The 17,492-nt window shown below is 36.3% G+C and overlaps 2 protein-coding genes across 2 annotated transcripts; both read right to left on the bottom strand.

Moving 5' to 3' along the window:
* Positions 1–12,766: 12,766 nt before the first annotated feature.
* Positions 12,767–14,282, bottom strand: LOC113328253. Its single transcript, XM_026575371.1, has 2 exons — positions 13,712–14,282; positions 12,767–13,597 (listed from the first exon to the last, which is right to left on the bottom strand). Exons 1-2 carry the CDS (start codon positions 14,085–14,087, stop codon positions 13,080–13,082), a joined length of 894 nt encoding a protein of 297 aa, XP_026431156.1. The 5' UTR covers positions 14,088–14,282; the 3' UTR covers positions 12,767–13,079.
* A 503-nt stretch (positions 14,283–14,785) lies between these two features.
* On the bottom strand, positions 14,786–15,985 carry LOC113295728 (F-box/kelch-repeat protein At3g23880-like). Its single transcript, XM_026544080.1, has one exon. It carries the CDS (start codon positions 15,983–15,985, stop codon positions 14,786–14,788), a length of 1,200 nt encoding a protein of 399 aa, XP_026399865.1.
* Between the last annotated feature and the right edge of the window lie 1,507 nt (positions 15,986–17,492).

Below are 17,492 nucleotides of genomic sequence, written 5' to 3'. Positions count from 1 at the left end.
CTTAGTGGAGATAGAACTAGAACTAGAAAAAAATAAACATGTGCTTTTCCCAATATGACATGAGCTGCAGACATTGTGAGAAACTTTTTTAGAGAGCTTGATTGTAGTAGAAGAGTCAAGCTTCTTGATTTTCTTTGCAGCTGGATGTCCTAACCTTTGATGTTATATATCAGAAGAAACCAAAACAGAAGCTAGAGCTACTTTATGTGCTGACTGAAGTAGATGTTGTTGAGAAGACTGCATTGGGTATAAACTGTTCTGCATCAACCCTATGGCCAGTATTTGTCTATTGAGAATTGACTTGATTTCATAACCCCAAGGAACAAATTCAAAAGAGCACTTACTATCAGTAGTGAACTTGGAAATAGAAAGAAGATTATGTTTTATGTTTGGTACAAATAAAACATTATCCAACACAAAATATTTTGAACTAGTAGCAGGAGCTAAAGTAGTAGTGTCAGTAAGAGAAATTGGTAGAAGCTTACCATCACCAATCATAACCTATTCTTCATCAGTGAATTATTCTGAAGCAGTGAGGATTGTAGAATCATTTGCCATGTGACTTGTAGATCCTGAATCAGGAATCCATACAGGACCAGTCTCATTTGAACTCCAATAACCAGTAGGATTAGAGCATTCACCAGGACCAGATGAAGCATGTGTAGCATCAATCCAAGGATTGAAAATAGGAGGAAAATTTTCATACCATCAAAAGCTTTCTGAACACCATTACTAGTAGAATTCTTCTTGTTAATTGAATGCCTAAATCTACATCTACTAGAAAAATGTCCTAGACGATTACAGATCTGGCAAGAAATAGTTGAATAATCCACCTTTTGATGTGGATTGAATTCTACCTTCTGAAATGATGGACCACTAGGATTAGTATGAGAGAAAGCATTACTACTGAAATTTCTTGAACCGGTAGAAAGAGTAGAAGAAGAAATACCAACAGAATGTTGTGAATTTGTAAATTTTCGAAAAAAAAAAGGTTGAATTTGTTGGATCTTGAACTAAAGAAGTAAAGTTATCTTGTTCTTGATCTTTTAGCCATTGTTCATGATTTATCAACCTAGATCGGAGTTCAGAGAAAACTAATGGAGTTTCTCTGTTTTGAATGGTGATAACAAAGTGAAAATATTATCTTCCAAGACCAGAAAGAGTATACATAACAAGATCTTCATCAGACACAGGTTTACCAATTTCTGCGAAAGAATCAGCAATAGATTTAATCTGCTGAAGAAACTCAAAGATAGTACAATTACCTCTCCGGATAGAATGAAGCCGACACCTAAGAGATTTTCTTGCAAAGAATTGTTGAGTAAAAAGCCGAGATAGATGATTTCATTTTTCCCTATTTGTAGTCTTGCTAAGAAGTTATGAAGCTAGAGAAGCAGATATCGTAGTATTAATAAAGGATCCAAAAAAGTTATCCAAAGATCTGCATTCTAGGTATGCTGGATTATGAGTTTGAACATTGTTGTGAACAAGAGACTGAGATTAATGTTCAATAGATCCATCAATGACACCAAACAGATTGGTGCTAATCAATATGGGCGACATCTAATCTCTTCGTACTAGAAAATTAGAGCCACCAAGTTTCGTAGAAATAAAATTAGATAAAGTTTGAAAAGGAAGCTGAGTACAAAGATATAAAGGTGGTGGTGGTGGTGGTTGATTTGGAGTTGGTAATACTGGTGGTGGTTAATTTAATGATGTTAAAACTGGTGGGTGTGAAGATGTTGATGTGAAAGAGGTGGAAATATTGATTGATTTGATGTAAAATTAGGGTTATTGATGGGATTATTGGTGTTCGTAGCAGCGGAAGATGACGAATTGACGGTGGTTCTTGGCATTGTGCGAACAAGGTTATAAGGATCGATTTTAGGTCGGATTTTGTTGTGGAAGTCGAAATTCCACTCTTGGTATCTGATACCATGTAGGAACAGTAATTAATAAGGTTGTATTCAAGGTTATTAAATCGTGAATCGAAACGTAACTCTCTTTTTCATTTTTTAAGAATCGAATCGTATATTGAATCGTGAATCGTAGATTCATGGTCACCCTTAAATTTACCTGTAAACTAGAAAATACAGTGTGAAAGTGAATAAATTTCCACAAAACTTATATAAAATTAGATAAACGTGTATTATTCACAAAAGCAACTCGCAGTACAATGGTTAATCAATCCTCGCAGGGTTCGAATCCTGTCCCACCCTTATTCTTTTCCACCTTAAATTTAAGGTATAAATGCTGACGAGTCGAATATTTGGAGGAATCTTTCCGGTTTATGGAAGATTCGTTTCTTAACTACGATTCAGTGCGTTTTCTGAAATTTTGACTCGAATCGTACGAGTCAACTCGTGACTCGTACGATTTTAATAACCATGGTTGTATTGATTCTGTTAAACCTGACAAGAGGAGAGAGAGATACTTATAGTATCAAGATCCTGGAAAAGAGTAAAGCATAAAGTAAATAGAAAAATAGAACTAAAGTTATGTTACAATGAGTTGTCATAGTCCACATGTCATAAAGACATTGTTCATAGTAAGATGCTGAGCTGTACTTCCTGAAGCTGGATGAGTGGCTGACTGAGTGACTGACTGTTTCTTACAAACTAACTGTCTCTTACAAACTATATATGGTTTCATGTGGGATCTCAAGGATGAAGTTCTACGTCGACATGATCTAATGTTTAGTTACCGGCGGAAACACTTATATTTCTCTAAAAACTAAAACACTACAAGACTAGTACTTGATTTTTGTTTTCATTGATTAGAGTTGTAAATTAGGAATTTTATATTTGTTTCCGAGACAGTTTTGTTTTCCCTGCAAAACTCGCCAGGAGCATTTATTTAAAACATAAAAAAAAATGAGGGGGACTGGGTCGAAACCCGGGAGAAGAGAAGATAAAATAAAGGTAAAAAGATATGATAACATAAATTATCTAAAATGATAAACTGACAGACTTGATTTGTCATTACCCATAGCTGATAGGATAAAATGCGGCGGCTCATTCTGCCATTGCGAGCCTGAGTTTGAGTCCTCCTCAAATTGTGAGTTTGACTCGTACCACCATAAAATTATGCAACAGCCTAGAGTATCATACTAAGAAGTTGATGTCACTGTAGTATAGTGGTAGAGTTACTAGGTGGCGATACCAGTCGCCAACACCAAATTATTTACAAGTCAATTAAAAAAAAAAGACTAAGAGTCTGGATAGTCAACGGTGTTGACTGGCGGTCAACTTTAACAAATTGTAAACTTTGCGGATTACAATTTACAACCATTGCTGCACTTTTTCAGAAAAAAAAAAGAAAAAAAAAAGAAAAAAAGCGATGTGTCTTATGAGTAGTACTACTCTCGCGCAATGGATTGCTCATGGAAAACTATAGCTTTAATTACATCCACTTGACATGTCTCGATAAATTCCTGCCTAGCTAAGTTTTTAGTTTGATAAACCAAGACCATCCACAATGGTGTGCAAGGCGGGAACGAGTGGTGTCGTCTAAAGCCAAAATTTAGCATCTAAGCTATTCAAAAATGGCAAATGATTCAACGAAAATGTTCAGTTTCTTATTTTACTTTGTTCAACCCTGACATTGGCAATTGGAAAAAGCGTAAGGAAAATTTAACCGGCCTCAAGTTCACTACGAGCCTCCTCCATACTCAATCTAAGAAACAAAGTGTGATAAGAATCAGATGAATCTTAGATTGAGCCTCATAAGAGACCCATCCAAGGTTCGTTCTTACCATCTAAAATGAACTAAACTCGAAATGTCACATGTGGACCACGACTGATGAACTAATTGTGTATTTCCTTATTTGGAGTAGGACTATGAAAGCACGAGACTAATTTGGTATTTCCTCATTAGTTAGCCTATTTTAGGATATAGGATTATGAAAGCACGAGACTAATTGTGAATTTCCTTATTAGGACTTTGAAAGCACGAGATTAATTTTGTTCCTTATTAGTTGGCCTATTTTAGGATGTTCCTTATTAGTTGGCCTATTTTAGGATATTGAAATATGTTCAGGATCAACCGTAAATGAATGTTGTATTGCATCATTATGTATATACTGTTATAACATCATTATACTGTAAATCTGTAATAACATCATTATCTCCTACACAGGAAAAACTTCCACTTCCATATATATATATATATATAGGGCCTCCGGCCTCAAAACCTATTATTAGATTCAAAAATGGGTACTCAGCTACGGAAATAAAATTTTGTCGTTGTTGTTACTGGTAGGGCTGCACATGGTTTCGATTTTCCGCTGGAACCGGACCAAACCAGACCAATTAGGAAGAAACCAAACCGAACCATTTACTAATGGATTGGTTACGGTGTAGAAAGTGAAAAACCGATAGTGTTGGTTTTGGCTTGGTTTGATCTCTAAAACCGAACCAAAAACCATTGGAAAACCGATTAATTTTTATACTTAGTTTCTACCGTTGATTTACAAGTATTAGATTCTACCCATTGATTTAGAGGATAAATGAAAACCCTAAATCTAATATTTCATTATGATACTCTCCCTCTTTCTCTTTCTCCTTCTCTCAGTCGCCTCCCTTCTCCCCCCAATTACAGCTGCTGCTACTCGACTTTTTTCTTCCCGTCTTCCTTCTTTTTTAGTTTTCAATAACTAAATTAAGATATATTATATATCTTCTTTTAATCTCTAGATTTAGAGTAAGTTTTAACTATTCTTGATTATTTTTTTTTGGTCTGTAACTTTGTGTAAACCAATACTATCGGCAACTATGATTTTTTTATCTGTAAATTTGTGTATTTTTATTTTTTTTGGTTTGACATAATTATTGGTTAACCGAAAACCACTGGTACAAACCGAAACCAATTGGAACCATTTGGAAATCAAACCAATGGTTAATGGATTGGTTTGGTTTGGATTTTTAGAAACCAATAGTATTGGTTTCGGTTTTGGTTTGGCTAGAAACCGAACCAAAACCGACCATGAACAGCCCTAGTTACTGGTGATATTGTTTTCAATTCTAATTTCCGAACGTTCATCTCAAAAGATCACATTGCATGTACATAATGATATTGAAGGTTATGAAGTTGCCCTGGACATGCACTGCATGTCCAACGATGATGATCTAGGTCATCATTTGCTGCATCAAGGTGACGAGTGGCACTGGGAATTTAAACTCTATTTTTCGTACACATTTTTGGTGTGAGTGTCGTTGGTACGATAACTGGGATTATCATTGGGAAAATGACACTTTTGTTGTTTATGATAGATTTCCGTTCTACGAAAAATACTTTGATTTTTGTCTTGACAGTTGCCAGTATTCTGCTCGTCGAGATGGATTTTATTTATATCGTGAAGATAAATATGAGTGGCAGAAAAGAAATGACTGGCAAGTTGAATGAAGTTTAATTTATTCTGTTGATGAAATCATCTTAATGTTTTTCTATATTATCTCGCTAGTTTTTTTCTTTTGTTTTTTTTTTCTTGAAGCATGATAAATTTATTGAAACTAGGAAGAGATTATACGGGTACGTATTTAGGTATTTAGTATTAAGGATACAGCAACTAAAGCCTATATCAGTGGCTTGATTAGCGTTGATCCTTTATCATGCCAGCTACCAGAGAATCATTTCTCAATCACAGTTGTACGACATGTATCAAAGACATGATTTGTGCAATATTTCTGTTATTCTCATTCATGTAATATCTGCTCTATTTAGAGTAATGTAGCTCATGTAAATAAGATAATTCTCCACCAAGATAAGTGTGGAAGATTTCACCAAATATTTCTTCTCAACTTGGTATCTCGCCAGCGATCCTATAAGCCACGCTTAAAACCAGAAATAGTTCATCTTCATCATCATGTCAGCACCAGAAACTACAACACTCCAACAGATCCATGTCAATCACCTTATCAGTGTCAAGCTCAATGACACAAACTATTTGCTATGGAAAACTCAGTTTAACCCACTTCTGAAAGGTTATCGATTGATGGGTTATATTGATGGAACCTATCCAAAACCAGCAAGAACCCTGCCAAATACTGAAACTGTTAATGCTGCTTACACCAAATATGAAGAGCAAGATCAAATCCTGCTTGGTTGGTTGCTATCATCTCTCACAGAAGGAGTTCTTGGTCGTGTTTCAGGACTCGGATCTGCAAATGAAGTATGGGATGCACTTGAAAAGCGTTATGCACCCAAGACTCGAGCTCATCATATGAATCTCAGAAGACAGCTTCATAGTCTTCAAAAAGGTAATAACTCTATGCAAGAGTATTTTTCAAAATCTAAACAACTATTTGATGCTCTTGCAGCATCAGGCAATGCTCTATCAGAGGAGGATATGCAACAGGCCATTTTGAGCGGCTTGGATCAAGCATATGATTCCATTGTTACATCTCTAAGAACAATGGAAAAGTTTGATATGGATGCATTCTATGCACATCTGCTTACTTATGATATGCGATTGGAGCAGCATATGTCTTCGCTTCAACAGCCGGTAGCCCATGTAGCTGCATCCTCAAATGCTAGACCTTTTCAGAGGTCGGATCAGAGAAGAAACCAGCCACCTAATCGACCACCAAATCGACCAGAAAAAAGAAGGAACCAACCTCAAACTAATCAGGGTGAAGGACCATGTCAAATATGTGGCCGTAAGAAGCATGATGCTCTACATTGCTGATTTCGCTTCAAACAGGATTTTGTTCCTAGAAAGCCTAGACAAGCTGCTTATCTTGCATTACCAGGAGAAGGTGTTGACAATCAGTGGATAACTGATACTGGTGCTACTCACCATCTCACTGCAAATCTCAACAATCTGAATGTTCGTTATGAATATGATGGCACTGAACGTGTCCATGTTGGTAATGGTAATGCACTGCCAATCGAGAATATTGGTAAAGCTTCTTTCAAAATCAATAGCCGCTCTTTCAATCTAAATAACATACTTCGTGTTCCTCAAATAAAAGTCAATTTGTTATCAGTTTCACAGTTTTGCAAAGACAATTCTGTATGCTTTGAGTTTCACTCTAATTTCTTTGTTGTAAAGGATATCTACACGAGGACAATATTGCTGCGAGGCAGGAGTAAGAATGGACTCTACATCTTTGATTGAGTGCGAAAGATACAACAATCCAATCCATCTACCTATGTTGCAGAAACTATCCCTATTTGGCATCAGCGTCTAGGACATCCGATGCTCAAAACAGTTCTTAAAGTTGTTAAGCAGTCTTCCCTTCCAGTTTGCAATAAAGAGTATCAATTCTGTCATTCTTGTCATGTTAGAAAGAGTCGTAAACTCCCTTTTTCTAGTAGTACTACTGTTATTGACAAGCCATTGAGCTTGATTGTTTCTGATTTATGGGTTCCCCAAACTTATCTAAACATGGTTTTCGTTATTACATTCTTTTCCTTGATGTCTTTTCTCATTACACCTGGATATATCCACTTCATCGTAAATCTGATGCTTTGCCTATCTTTGTTCAGTTCAAAAGAATGATAGAAAACCAAACTGAGCATAAAATGAAAATTTTTCAATCAGACAATGGGGGAGAGTATAAAAAATTCACATCTTTTCTCAATGAGTAAGGGGTAATACATAGGTTTACTTGTCCTCACACTTCAGCACAGAATAGCATAGCCGAACGTCGCATTAGACATATCACAGAGTCTGGTCTAGCCCTATTGTTTCAAGCCTCAATGCCAACTTCCTACTGGTCAGAAGCTTTCTCTTCTGCCTGTTATCTAATTAATAGACTCCCATCTTCTCAAACTGAAATCAAAACTCCTATGGAACTACTTTTCCTTAAGCTACCAGATTACAGTATGTTAAAAGTCTTCGGATGTCTGTGCTATCCTTGTTTACGACCATACATCTCTAACAAGTTAGAACCAAGGTCAAAATCTTGTGTGTTTGTAGGCTATAATAGTGCTCACAAAGGTTATATGTGCTTACACCTTCCATCCAATCGTCTATATATCTCTCGCCACGTCAAATTTGAAGAGCACATCTTCCCATTCTCTTCCAAGCAGCAGGTAACTTCAAACGATACACTACAGAGTCAGTTATGTACTAGAATATTGTCTTCTTCTCCTCTATATGTATTACCAATGTCTCCTATGCATACCATCCCACTAGCTGAGCAAACGGTGGCTCCTGAAACAACAGCATCATCACCGTCTACGCAATCCTCAGTTCAACCATCTCTTGACAATGCAAAGCGCAACACAAATACTGGTACAACTTCTACAACAATTTTGGGTTCAACAACACAGCAACATCAACAACATTCTATGGTGACTAGAGTCAAAGATGGCATCAGAAAGCCTGTCAATAGATTGTGTTTAGCAGCCACCAAACATCCTTTACAAACTGATAAGTTTTTCGAGCCAAAGTCATATACAGAAGCATCCAAAGATCCGAACTGGAGACTACCCATGGATGAAGAAATCAATGCTCATATACGTAATGGTACATGGACCAAAGTACCATATGTTGATGGAATGAATGTCATCGGTTCCAAGTGGGTGTATCGAGTTAAGCAGAAACCAAATGGAGATATGGACATAAGAAAAGCACGGCTAGTTGCAAATGGTTTTCATCAAAAATAAGGTGATGACTATGGTGAAACTTTCAGCCTCGTGATCAAGCCTTGCACTATAAGATTAGTTTTATCTATAGCAGCAGCACATAATTGGGATATGAAACAACTTGATGTTCAAAATGCGTTTTTTCATGGTGTGCTTGAAGAAGAAGTTTACATGAAACAACCTCCGGGGTATGTTGATCATGAGAACCCAACATATGTGTGTAAACTTAATAAGTCAATATACGGCTTAAAACAAGCTCCAAACTCAGCTCTTATCTGATTGATTTGGGGTTCAAGGGCTCGATTGCTGATTCCTCCTTATTTGTGCAACAATCAAAACAAGGTATTACCTATGTACTTGTTTATGTCGATGACATCATAGTCACAGGCTCTAGTTCACTACTTATCAATAAACTCATAAATGATCTGAGTACAGAGTTTGCAGCTCGTGATTTGGGTAATCTCAATTATTTTTTGGGTATTGAGGTAATTCAACAAGGTGGTGCAATCATACTCAGTCAGCGCAAGTATATTGCTGATTTGCTTAAACGTACAGCAATGGATGGTGCAAAGCCTGTTTGTACTCCTCTTGAAGCCAATACAAAGATACTGCGAGTCGGCAACAACAAGTTTGATAATCCAACCATGTACAGAAGTGTTGTAGGAGCTCTTCAGTACCTTCATCTTACTCGACCATATATTGTTGTTGCAGTTGCAAAAGTTTGCCAATATATGCATGATCCGTATGAGGAACATTGGGAATTAGTGAAGCGAATTCTTCGTTATCTGAAACACACAGTTGAATATGGTCTGGCAATACGAAAATCAACTGATTTATCACTACATGCTTATTCTGATAGCGACTAGGCAGGCAATTTAGATGACAGAAGGTCAACAAGTGGATATTTTATTTACTTTGGTGGCAATTTGATATCATGGAGTGCAAGGAAACAACGCATTGTGTCTAAATCAAGCATTGAAGCTGAGTATCGAGGCATTGCAATAGCTACATCAGAACTGGTATGGATTCAGTCATTGCTCAAAGAACTAGGAATTCCTATGTCTACTCCTTCTTTATGGTGCGACAACCTTGGAGAAACATATCTTACAGTCAATCCGGTGTTTCATGCACGTACCAAGCACATAGAAATTGACTACCATTTTGTCAGAGAAAGAGTGGCTAGCAAACAATTAGAAGTCAAGTTTATTTCTTCTAAAGATCAAATTGCAGAATCTTTACTAAGGGCCTAGCTTCACCAAGGTTTCAATATCTCAGAGACAAGTTGAACATTCGAAAACTCATGCTCAACTTAAGGGGGATGTTAAGGATACAGCAACTAAAGCCTATATCAGCGGCTTGATTAGCGTTGATCCTTTATCATGCCAGCTACCAGAGAATCATTCCGCAATCACAGTTGTACGGCCTGTATCAAAGGCATGATTTGTGCAACATTTCTGTTATTCTCATTCATGTAATATCTGCTCTATTTAGAGTAATGTAGCTCATATAAATAAGATAATTCTCCACCAAGATAAGTGTGGAAGATTTCACCAAATATTTCTTCTCAACTTTTAGAAAGTGTTAAATTATTTATGATGAAAATAAAATAAATAACAGTATTATTCTTGAAATTTTATTTTTTATTTTTCATCGATATTTCTTTCAGAAAATAGCCAAAAGAGACTCATAGTACATGTAATGTATAAAATTACAGGAGAGAGGATGGTGTAGAAAACCATTAAGGAGTTGATTCTATCAAACCCTCATGTTGCTCTAACTGGATATCTTTGTTCCTAATTGGAGGAACATAATCGCCTAGATTATAAGCTTCCAAATGTTCGCCTAAGCAAGATTTATCGATGTTCTCGTGATGATAAGATTTGCAGACGAAGTACACCACAGTTTGGATCACAAGAGCAAAGTGAATCAAAATAGACAGCAACAACAAACAAATTATTCCAAAACATACTTTTCCCGTTACACCAATTCTCCCATGAGCAACAAGTTTTTCAAAGCCAACTAATATGATCATAAAAGAGTTTTGTAGTATAATAAAGATAACTGAAGTGATCCACATCTTACCCTTAATCAATGCTTTGCTCTTCAGAGATGCTTTATAACCATAACTCTCTTCCAATAGCGATACCACACTAGCCAAGTGCCATATTACACTGATGTAAACGAAACCGATTGCATAAAGGATAATCATTATAACAAGAAGAATATCCCAGCCGCGTGCCGTGACGGCACCATTCGATATCCAAGATGCGACAATTAGCATATATAGTACTAGAAATGTAAAGACGTCGTATAGAAACATGATGACCAAGGTCCATACGAAAGTGATCATAAGTTTCTTCCAAACCGTGGGAAGTACACCTGTAACTTTGTTAAATGTGATTTCTTTAGTAGTATAAACGCAAGCTATGGTATAAACAACGGCTGAAGTAGAGGGAAGCGAAAGAACAAGAAGAAATATATGGTACATGAACTTGAATATCCAAAAATCAGTATATTCCGATGTTAAATAATTGGCGAACCATGAAAACAGTCTATCGTCTTGGTTACCTGTGATCTTCGGAAAGAATAAGTTGGAAATTTCGATTTGGGCTAAAATAATGAAAGAAAGAGGAAGAATAAAAGCCAAAGTGATTCGTGAAAAGATTTTCCAGCATGAAGATGTAATATTGTAAGCTTCTTTGTAGATTCCAATGAATCCTAAAAATTGAAGTTCTTCTGGTTCTCTATCCATAATGATTGAATCTTTCAAAACTCACTAGAGGAGATATTTGTTTGTTAAGGTTAGAAGAGATTGAGATGATGATTGTTTATGAAGGAAAGATATGTACACAATATAGAGGAAACTTATTAAGGTGGACTTTGAATTCTCAAGAAAAAGGCCTTAACTTAAAATATAGCAGAAATGCAGAATTATTTGGCTTGGTTTCGTTGTCAATGTCATCATAGTTGTGGTGTGGGAGTTACGCAAACAAAAGTCCAAAGAGTATATGATTAAGAATCGCCGATTGAATAGAATTAAGTAGTACTAGTAGAATTTATTATGTCATAAGGAGGGAAAATCATTTTATTTTTAATTTTGTTTCTGATTGGAAAAGACTTTTTTGGACGGCCGAAGGGAGTCCTTTTATGTATTCACTGCGGGGGTAAAACTACAATTACACGCAAGATGGTCACTGCATCACACTGGTGCTTTTTCTCTTAAAACTTTGTACTCTAAACTGGTGTTGGAACATGATGTTCAGAACTTTCCTCATGCTTTCATATGGAAATTAGCTATTCCGCCTAAAATTAATTTTTTGGTCTAATGCTTAGTACTCGGCAAGATCAACACATTTTATAATATGCTCAAGAAAGGAGTCATGGTCTACAACTCTTGCATTCTATGTGGAAATGATAAAAAAAAAAACTCAAGAACATCTTTTCTTACACTGTAAAGTAGCTCATAAGGTTTGGTCTTTCGTCTTGCCGAGTACATGTTGGTCTTGGGTCTTGCCATTGAATATGAGAATGTTAGCAGAGAGTTGGCATCATAAACATTTCTCAGACTCTGGTAACTTCATTTGGAATCTCATCCCTGCAGCTGTGGTCTCTACTTAATGGAAAGAAAAAAATTGTAGAACTTTTATCAAAAGGTCTTTACGTACAGACCTACAGAGGAGATTCCTAAGAATTATACTAGAGGAGATATTCAAAGGTCTTCGTACGTACAGACCTAAAACGTCATAGTTGTTGTGGGGAGTTATGCAAACAGGAGTCCAAAGAGCATAAGAACCGGCAATTGCATATAATTTATTAGTACTACTTAGAAACAAAAAAACAGTGTTCTGACTTTCCTTGATTACATTTTTATTCATAAGAAAGAGGGGGGGGGGGGGGGGGGGGGGGGGGGGGGGGGGGGAATAGTAATCATTTGTGCACAGGAGATTGACAGAGTACATTGTAAATGCAACGAATTTTACGAAACTGTTATCCATCTCAATGTGTTTGAGGCTAAACTAATACTAAGAAAGATACCAGACCACAAGGTTATGAGCTAGCCTAATGTGAAAACTAAAAGATGGATTAAAATTGTTGTTTGAATATCTAGATTAATACCTTGCAGCTAGTTGACCATGACTGCAAGGCTTGACATACACATTCAGGAGTACCAAAATTACAACGGTAAAAGAAGTCTATATGAAATAACATAAGAAGTTATATTACATTGCTCATACGCTCATGTCATAAACTGTTATATCTTATGATCATAATTCTTTTTCTGTAACAAACCATAACACAAACTTTGAAGTTCTTTTTCTCAACAGTTTCATACATTCATTACAGTGACACGACACACTATTGACAGCAAGGAACAGATGGACTGGTACAAGTACAACTCTAATGATAGTGACACTGAAGTAGTGCAAAACCGTTAGGCAGAATTACTGTATAACAAGTATAAAACCATTAGGGAGATGATTAAATGATCAAACCCCAGATTGTTCTAATTGAATATCCTTGTCTCCCATCAAAGGATCATAATCACCTACGTTATACACTTCCAAATGCTCGGCTAACCAAGATTTATCAATGTTCTCCTGATGATACGACTTGCAGACAATGTACACAACAGTTTGGACCACAAGACCAAAGTGAATCAAAATAGACAGTAACAAGAGAAAAAATATTCCCAAACTAACTTTGCCCATTACACCTATTCTCCCATTAGCAATTACTAGATTATGGAAGGTGGCTATTACGATCATTAAAAATATTTGTACCGTAATAAAGATAAACGAAGCCATCCAAATATTACCTTTAATCAACGCTTTGCTCTTTAAAATTGCTCTATAACCGTAACTCTTTTCCATCACCGATACTACACAAGCCAGGTGCCATATTACGCTGATGTAAACGAACCCGATCGTGCAAACGATATTCTCTATTATACCAATAAGAATGGAGGCGCCAAGACCATCAAGACCCTTAGATGGCTTAACTGTTACTGTTATCACAAATACTATTAGAAGAGTAAATAAGGTGTATAGAAATATGATGAGAAATGCCCATAAGAAAGTGATCGCAAGTCTCTTCCAAACCGTGGGAACTATACTCGTACCTTTGTTAAAAGTGATTTCTTTCTTAGTGTAAGCACAAGCAACGGTATAAACAACGGCTGAAGTAGAGAGAAGCGAAAGAAAAAGGAAAAAGATATGGTACAAGAGTAACCAGACCCTGAATGATGAAAAAAATCCAATTCCGAGATCGATGCTAAGCCATGCATAGTGGACGAATTTCATCAGTCCAAATTCCGATGTTAAACCAAAGAGGAAGAAAGAAAACCAGCCTCCATCATCTGGGCTATCAGAAATTTTGGTTTGAGCTAAATAAATGAAAGAAAGAGGAAGAACAAAAGCTAAAGTGATTGGTGAACATATTTTCTTCGAAGCTATAATACTATACGCTAGTTCTTCTGGTTCTAGTTCTCTATCCATAATGATTGTATCTTCAAAATCACTAGAGGAGATATTGGTTTTGGTAAAGGATATTAGAAGAGATCAAGATGATGGTTGTTGGAGGAAGCTTAATTAATAAGGTGGACTTTGGCTTAAATTCTCAAGAAAAAGTCTTAATGGCCTTAAAATATAGCAATTTTATAAAGGGTTCACTAGAGGAGATATTTGTTTGTTAACGTTAGAAGAGATTGAGATGATGGTTGTTTATAAAAGAAAGATATATATGGAGAAAACTTATTAAGGTGGACTTTGAATTCAGGACTTGCAATATAGCAAAATTATTTGGCCATGTTTCATTGTCATCATAGTCATAGTTGTGGTGTGGGAGTTACGCAAACAAAAGTCCAAAGAATATATAAGAACCGGCAATCGAATAGAATTAATTAGTACTTGTAGAATTTATTATGTCATAAGGAGGAAAAACCATTTTATTTTTATTTAATTTTTGATTGAAGGACTTTTAAGGTTGTTTTTTTTTTATAAGAAGGTTGAATATATTAACTGAAGGACTTTTAAGTTTTAACTGGAACCAGCCTCCATTACATAATGCTTTAAGCTAACTCTTCCATTCGTAGACAAATTTAAAGGAGAAACTGAATCATTCAATGAGAAAGCAATCAATCAGTCAGGGAAGGTTGTTGGGTTTGACTACACTCATTTGTCACAACTACATTAGTCTAACTTAATCTAGCTCTCTTCTTGCATCTTTCGTTTTCTTCTTCTGGAGCAGGTGCATCATCTATTTGCTTTGGTGCACTAAGTAGAGAAACTAAATGCTCCTCGTAAACAGTTGTTGCCTTGGACCAACGGAATGCATTATCTTTATTAATAGTTCCTGCCCATCGATCCTCCACGTCATATAAAGCCCAAACAGTTGTATCATCTCCTTCTCGTAACTGAACATCTAATAGAAACTTGTCACCATTGTGCATGGATTTAAGAACCTTAAAATATGAAAATTTTATTGCGTATTGAGGTATCCTGAATAGTTTAGACCAAGACTCTTTGACACCATAATCTTTCATCACCCACACGTCGCCGTATATCCCACCAACAAGGATACTAACAATGCAAAGAAGCCCTTCCACAACATCTAAGTGTTTCGTGTACCTGTCATCAACGCTGGAAGAACGGTCGGCCAGTTCTTGTGGTCCGGGTATTTCATGAAATATCTCCTCTGCCAGATCAAAAGAGACTATAACTTGAAGGTCTAAAGTTAACCAGTGAACAGCTCCATTCAGATACGATGTTGCTGGTCCGGCAGCAGAAAGTCTATAAGGCATATTGTCAGACGCAGAAATAGATTTCCATGCATTCAAAATTAATGAATAAACTTTAACTGAAACATTAACTGTATTCCCGTAGCTTTGAACTCTTACCAACTTGTAATCGTTACGCTTTAGATCGTAACCGAATCCATACCTCAACCAAGAATCAAGATGCGTCGGGGATTCGTTTTCGGGCATCGGTATAGTCTTATACTCGTTCATAGCTGGGTTCCAAAAGCAAATTATAGTATCCCGTTGAGCACTTGCGCAAACTAAGCCATTAGAGGAACCAAGAATCTCAACAGACTCATCTTTATTATTACTAAACAACGGGTGATACTTAAAGTCCCATCGTAAACGTGTATCATGAACATCGACCGAGCAAAAGAGTAATCTGTTTGCTTTGCTAGTAATAAAGCGGGTTACATTAATGTTTTTCTTGGTAGCATGTTCGTGGTGCAGCTTGTCAAATTGCAAGTCAGTCGCGAATAAGTAAAGCCACGATTTGCATACGCACTTGAACCTTGCAATAGATTTTACCGGTAACCATGAAAGAATTTCAACTATGGTTTCTTGTGGGAGCTCAAGGATGATCTTCGACGTCGACATCTACTGTTAGTTGCCGGTGCAAAGACTTCTTTTTCTCTAAAATTAAAACGCTGCAAAACTAGTACCTTGTCTTTTGTTTTGACTACCTCTGATATGGTTTCATGGATTAGGGTTGTGAGTAGAGTCGTGACACCTTAAAAGGGTTGTGAGTAGAGTCGTGCCACCTTAAAATTATGATATAGCAACGAAGAGTCAAGAAGGTCAACCTTAAAATTGTGAGTTCACTGGGTCAACTTTAAATTCTTGGCGAGGATTAGTTTGTTGTCCCCTATTTGGCTATCTTGATGGACACACGAGTCTAACAAAACAGCCATATTGGCTTTTGGAATTCAACAAATTGCGAGAACTTTACAGACAAACCATGACTGCATTTCTTTAAAAAAAATAATTAAAAGTGCCGGATAGATGTGGATGTGTCTTATGAGCAGCACTGAGTAGTGGTCGTAACTCGTAAGTAGCTCATGAACAAATCCAATGTGTTCGAGGCTATACTAACAAGAAAGGTACCAGACCTTAAGGTTAAGAGCCTGATGTAAAAAATACAAGATGGATTAAAATTGAAATATCTAAATTAATACCTTGCATGTGTCAACGCAAGGTTGACCACGACTGCAAGGCTTGACACATTCAGGAGTACCAAAATTACAACGGATACGCACAAGCCATAAACTATTAGAACGTGCGAGTCATAATTCTTTCTCTGAAACAAACCATAACACAATTTAATACAACTTAGAAATTCTTACAGAGACGCCAGTACAAATAGAAGAAATTAAAGGCATCATTTCATAGATTCACTATTGACAGCAACCAACAGATGGATTGGTACAAATAATTATAGCGACACTGAAGCATCGTAACTAGAGTGTAAGTGCCATTACATAATACTATGTATAAAATTGTTAAGGAGAGGATGGTGTAGAATTACTATGTAACAAGTATAAAACCATTAGGGAGGTGATTAAATCAAACCTCAGATTTTTCTAATTGAATATCCTTGTCTCCTATCAGAGGAACATAATCGCTGTTATACGCTTCCATATGCTCGGGTAAGCAAGATTTATCGATGTTCTCGTGATGATACGACTTGCAAACGAAGTACAGAACAGTTTGGGCCACAAGACCAAAGTGAATCAAAATAGACAGCAACAAGAGAAAAAATAGTGACTTGTTAAAGGGGCGGGTGGTTTCATTGGAGGGGCGGCAGACTTAATAAGAAAAAAGGGTCATTAGGTGGTAATTCAAGTGTCCCTTATCAAAAAAATAATATGGAAATGACCAATTAACCCTTATTATTAATAATCAAAATTAGTGATGATAATCAAGATTAGTGTTGTTAATTAATTTTCACTTATAATAACTCTAAAATCAGATTTTTAGAGTTATAAAAAAGAAATTAGAGGAGAAGAAAAAGAAAACTTATGTGATATTTGTGAAACCCTAGATTTTGATTCCCTTAACCAAAATGAGTGATTCTAGTGGAAAATTTGAGATGGGTGAATCTCTA

This window comes from Papaver somniferum, chromosome 1, assembly GCF_003573695.1.
Source record: "Papaver somniferum cultivar HN1 chromosome 1, ASM357369v1, whole genome shotgun sequence".
Classification (NCBI taxonomy): domain Eukaryota; kingdom Viridiplantae; phylum Streptophyta; class Magnoliopsida; order Ranunculales; family Papaveraceae; genus Papaver; species Papaver somniferum.
This window is presented reverse-complemented; position numbering and strand designations above follow the sequence as displayed.

Bases quoted from the DNA above. Each gene is read 5' to 3' on its own strand.
- LOC113328253 (XM_026575371.1), bottom strand. From the start codon at position 14,087: ATGGATAGAGAACTAGAACCAGAAGAACTAGCGTATAGTATTATAGCT. The intron at 13,598-13,711 runs GTACGAGTATAG...TTGTGATAACAG, and splicing joins AGAAATCACTTTTAACAAAG to TAACAGTTAAGCCATCTAAG.
- LOC113295728 (XM_026544080.1), bottom strand. From the start codon at position 15,985: ATGTCGACGTCGAAGATCATCCTTGAGCTCCCACAAGAAACCATAGTT.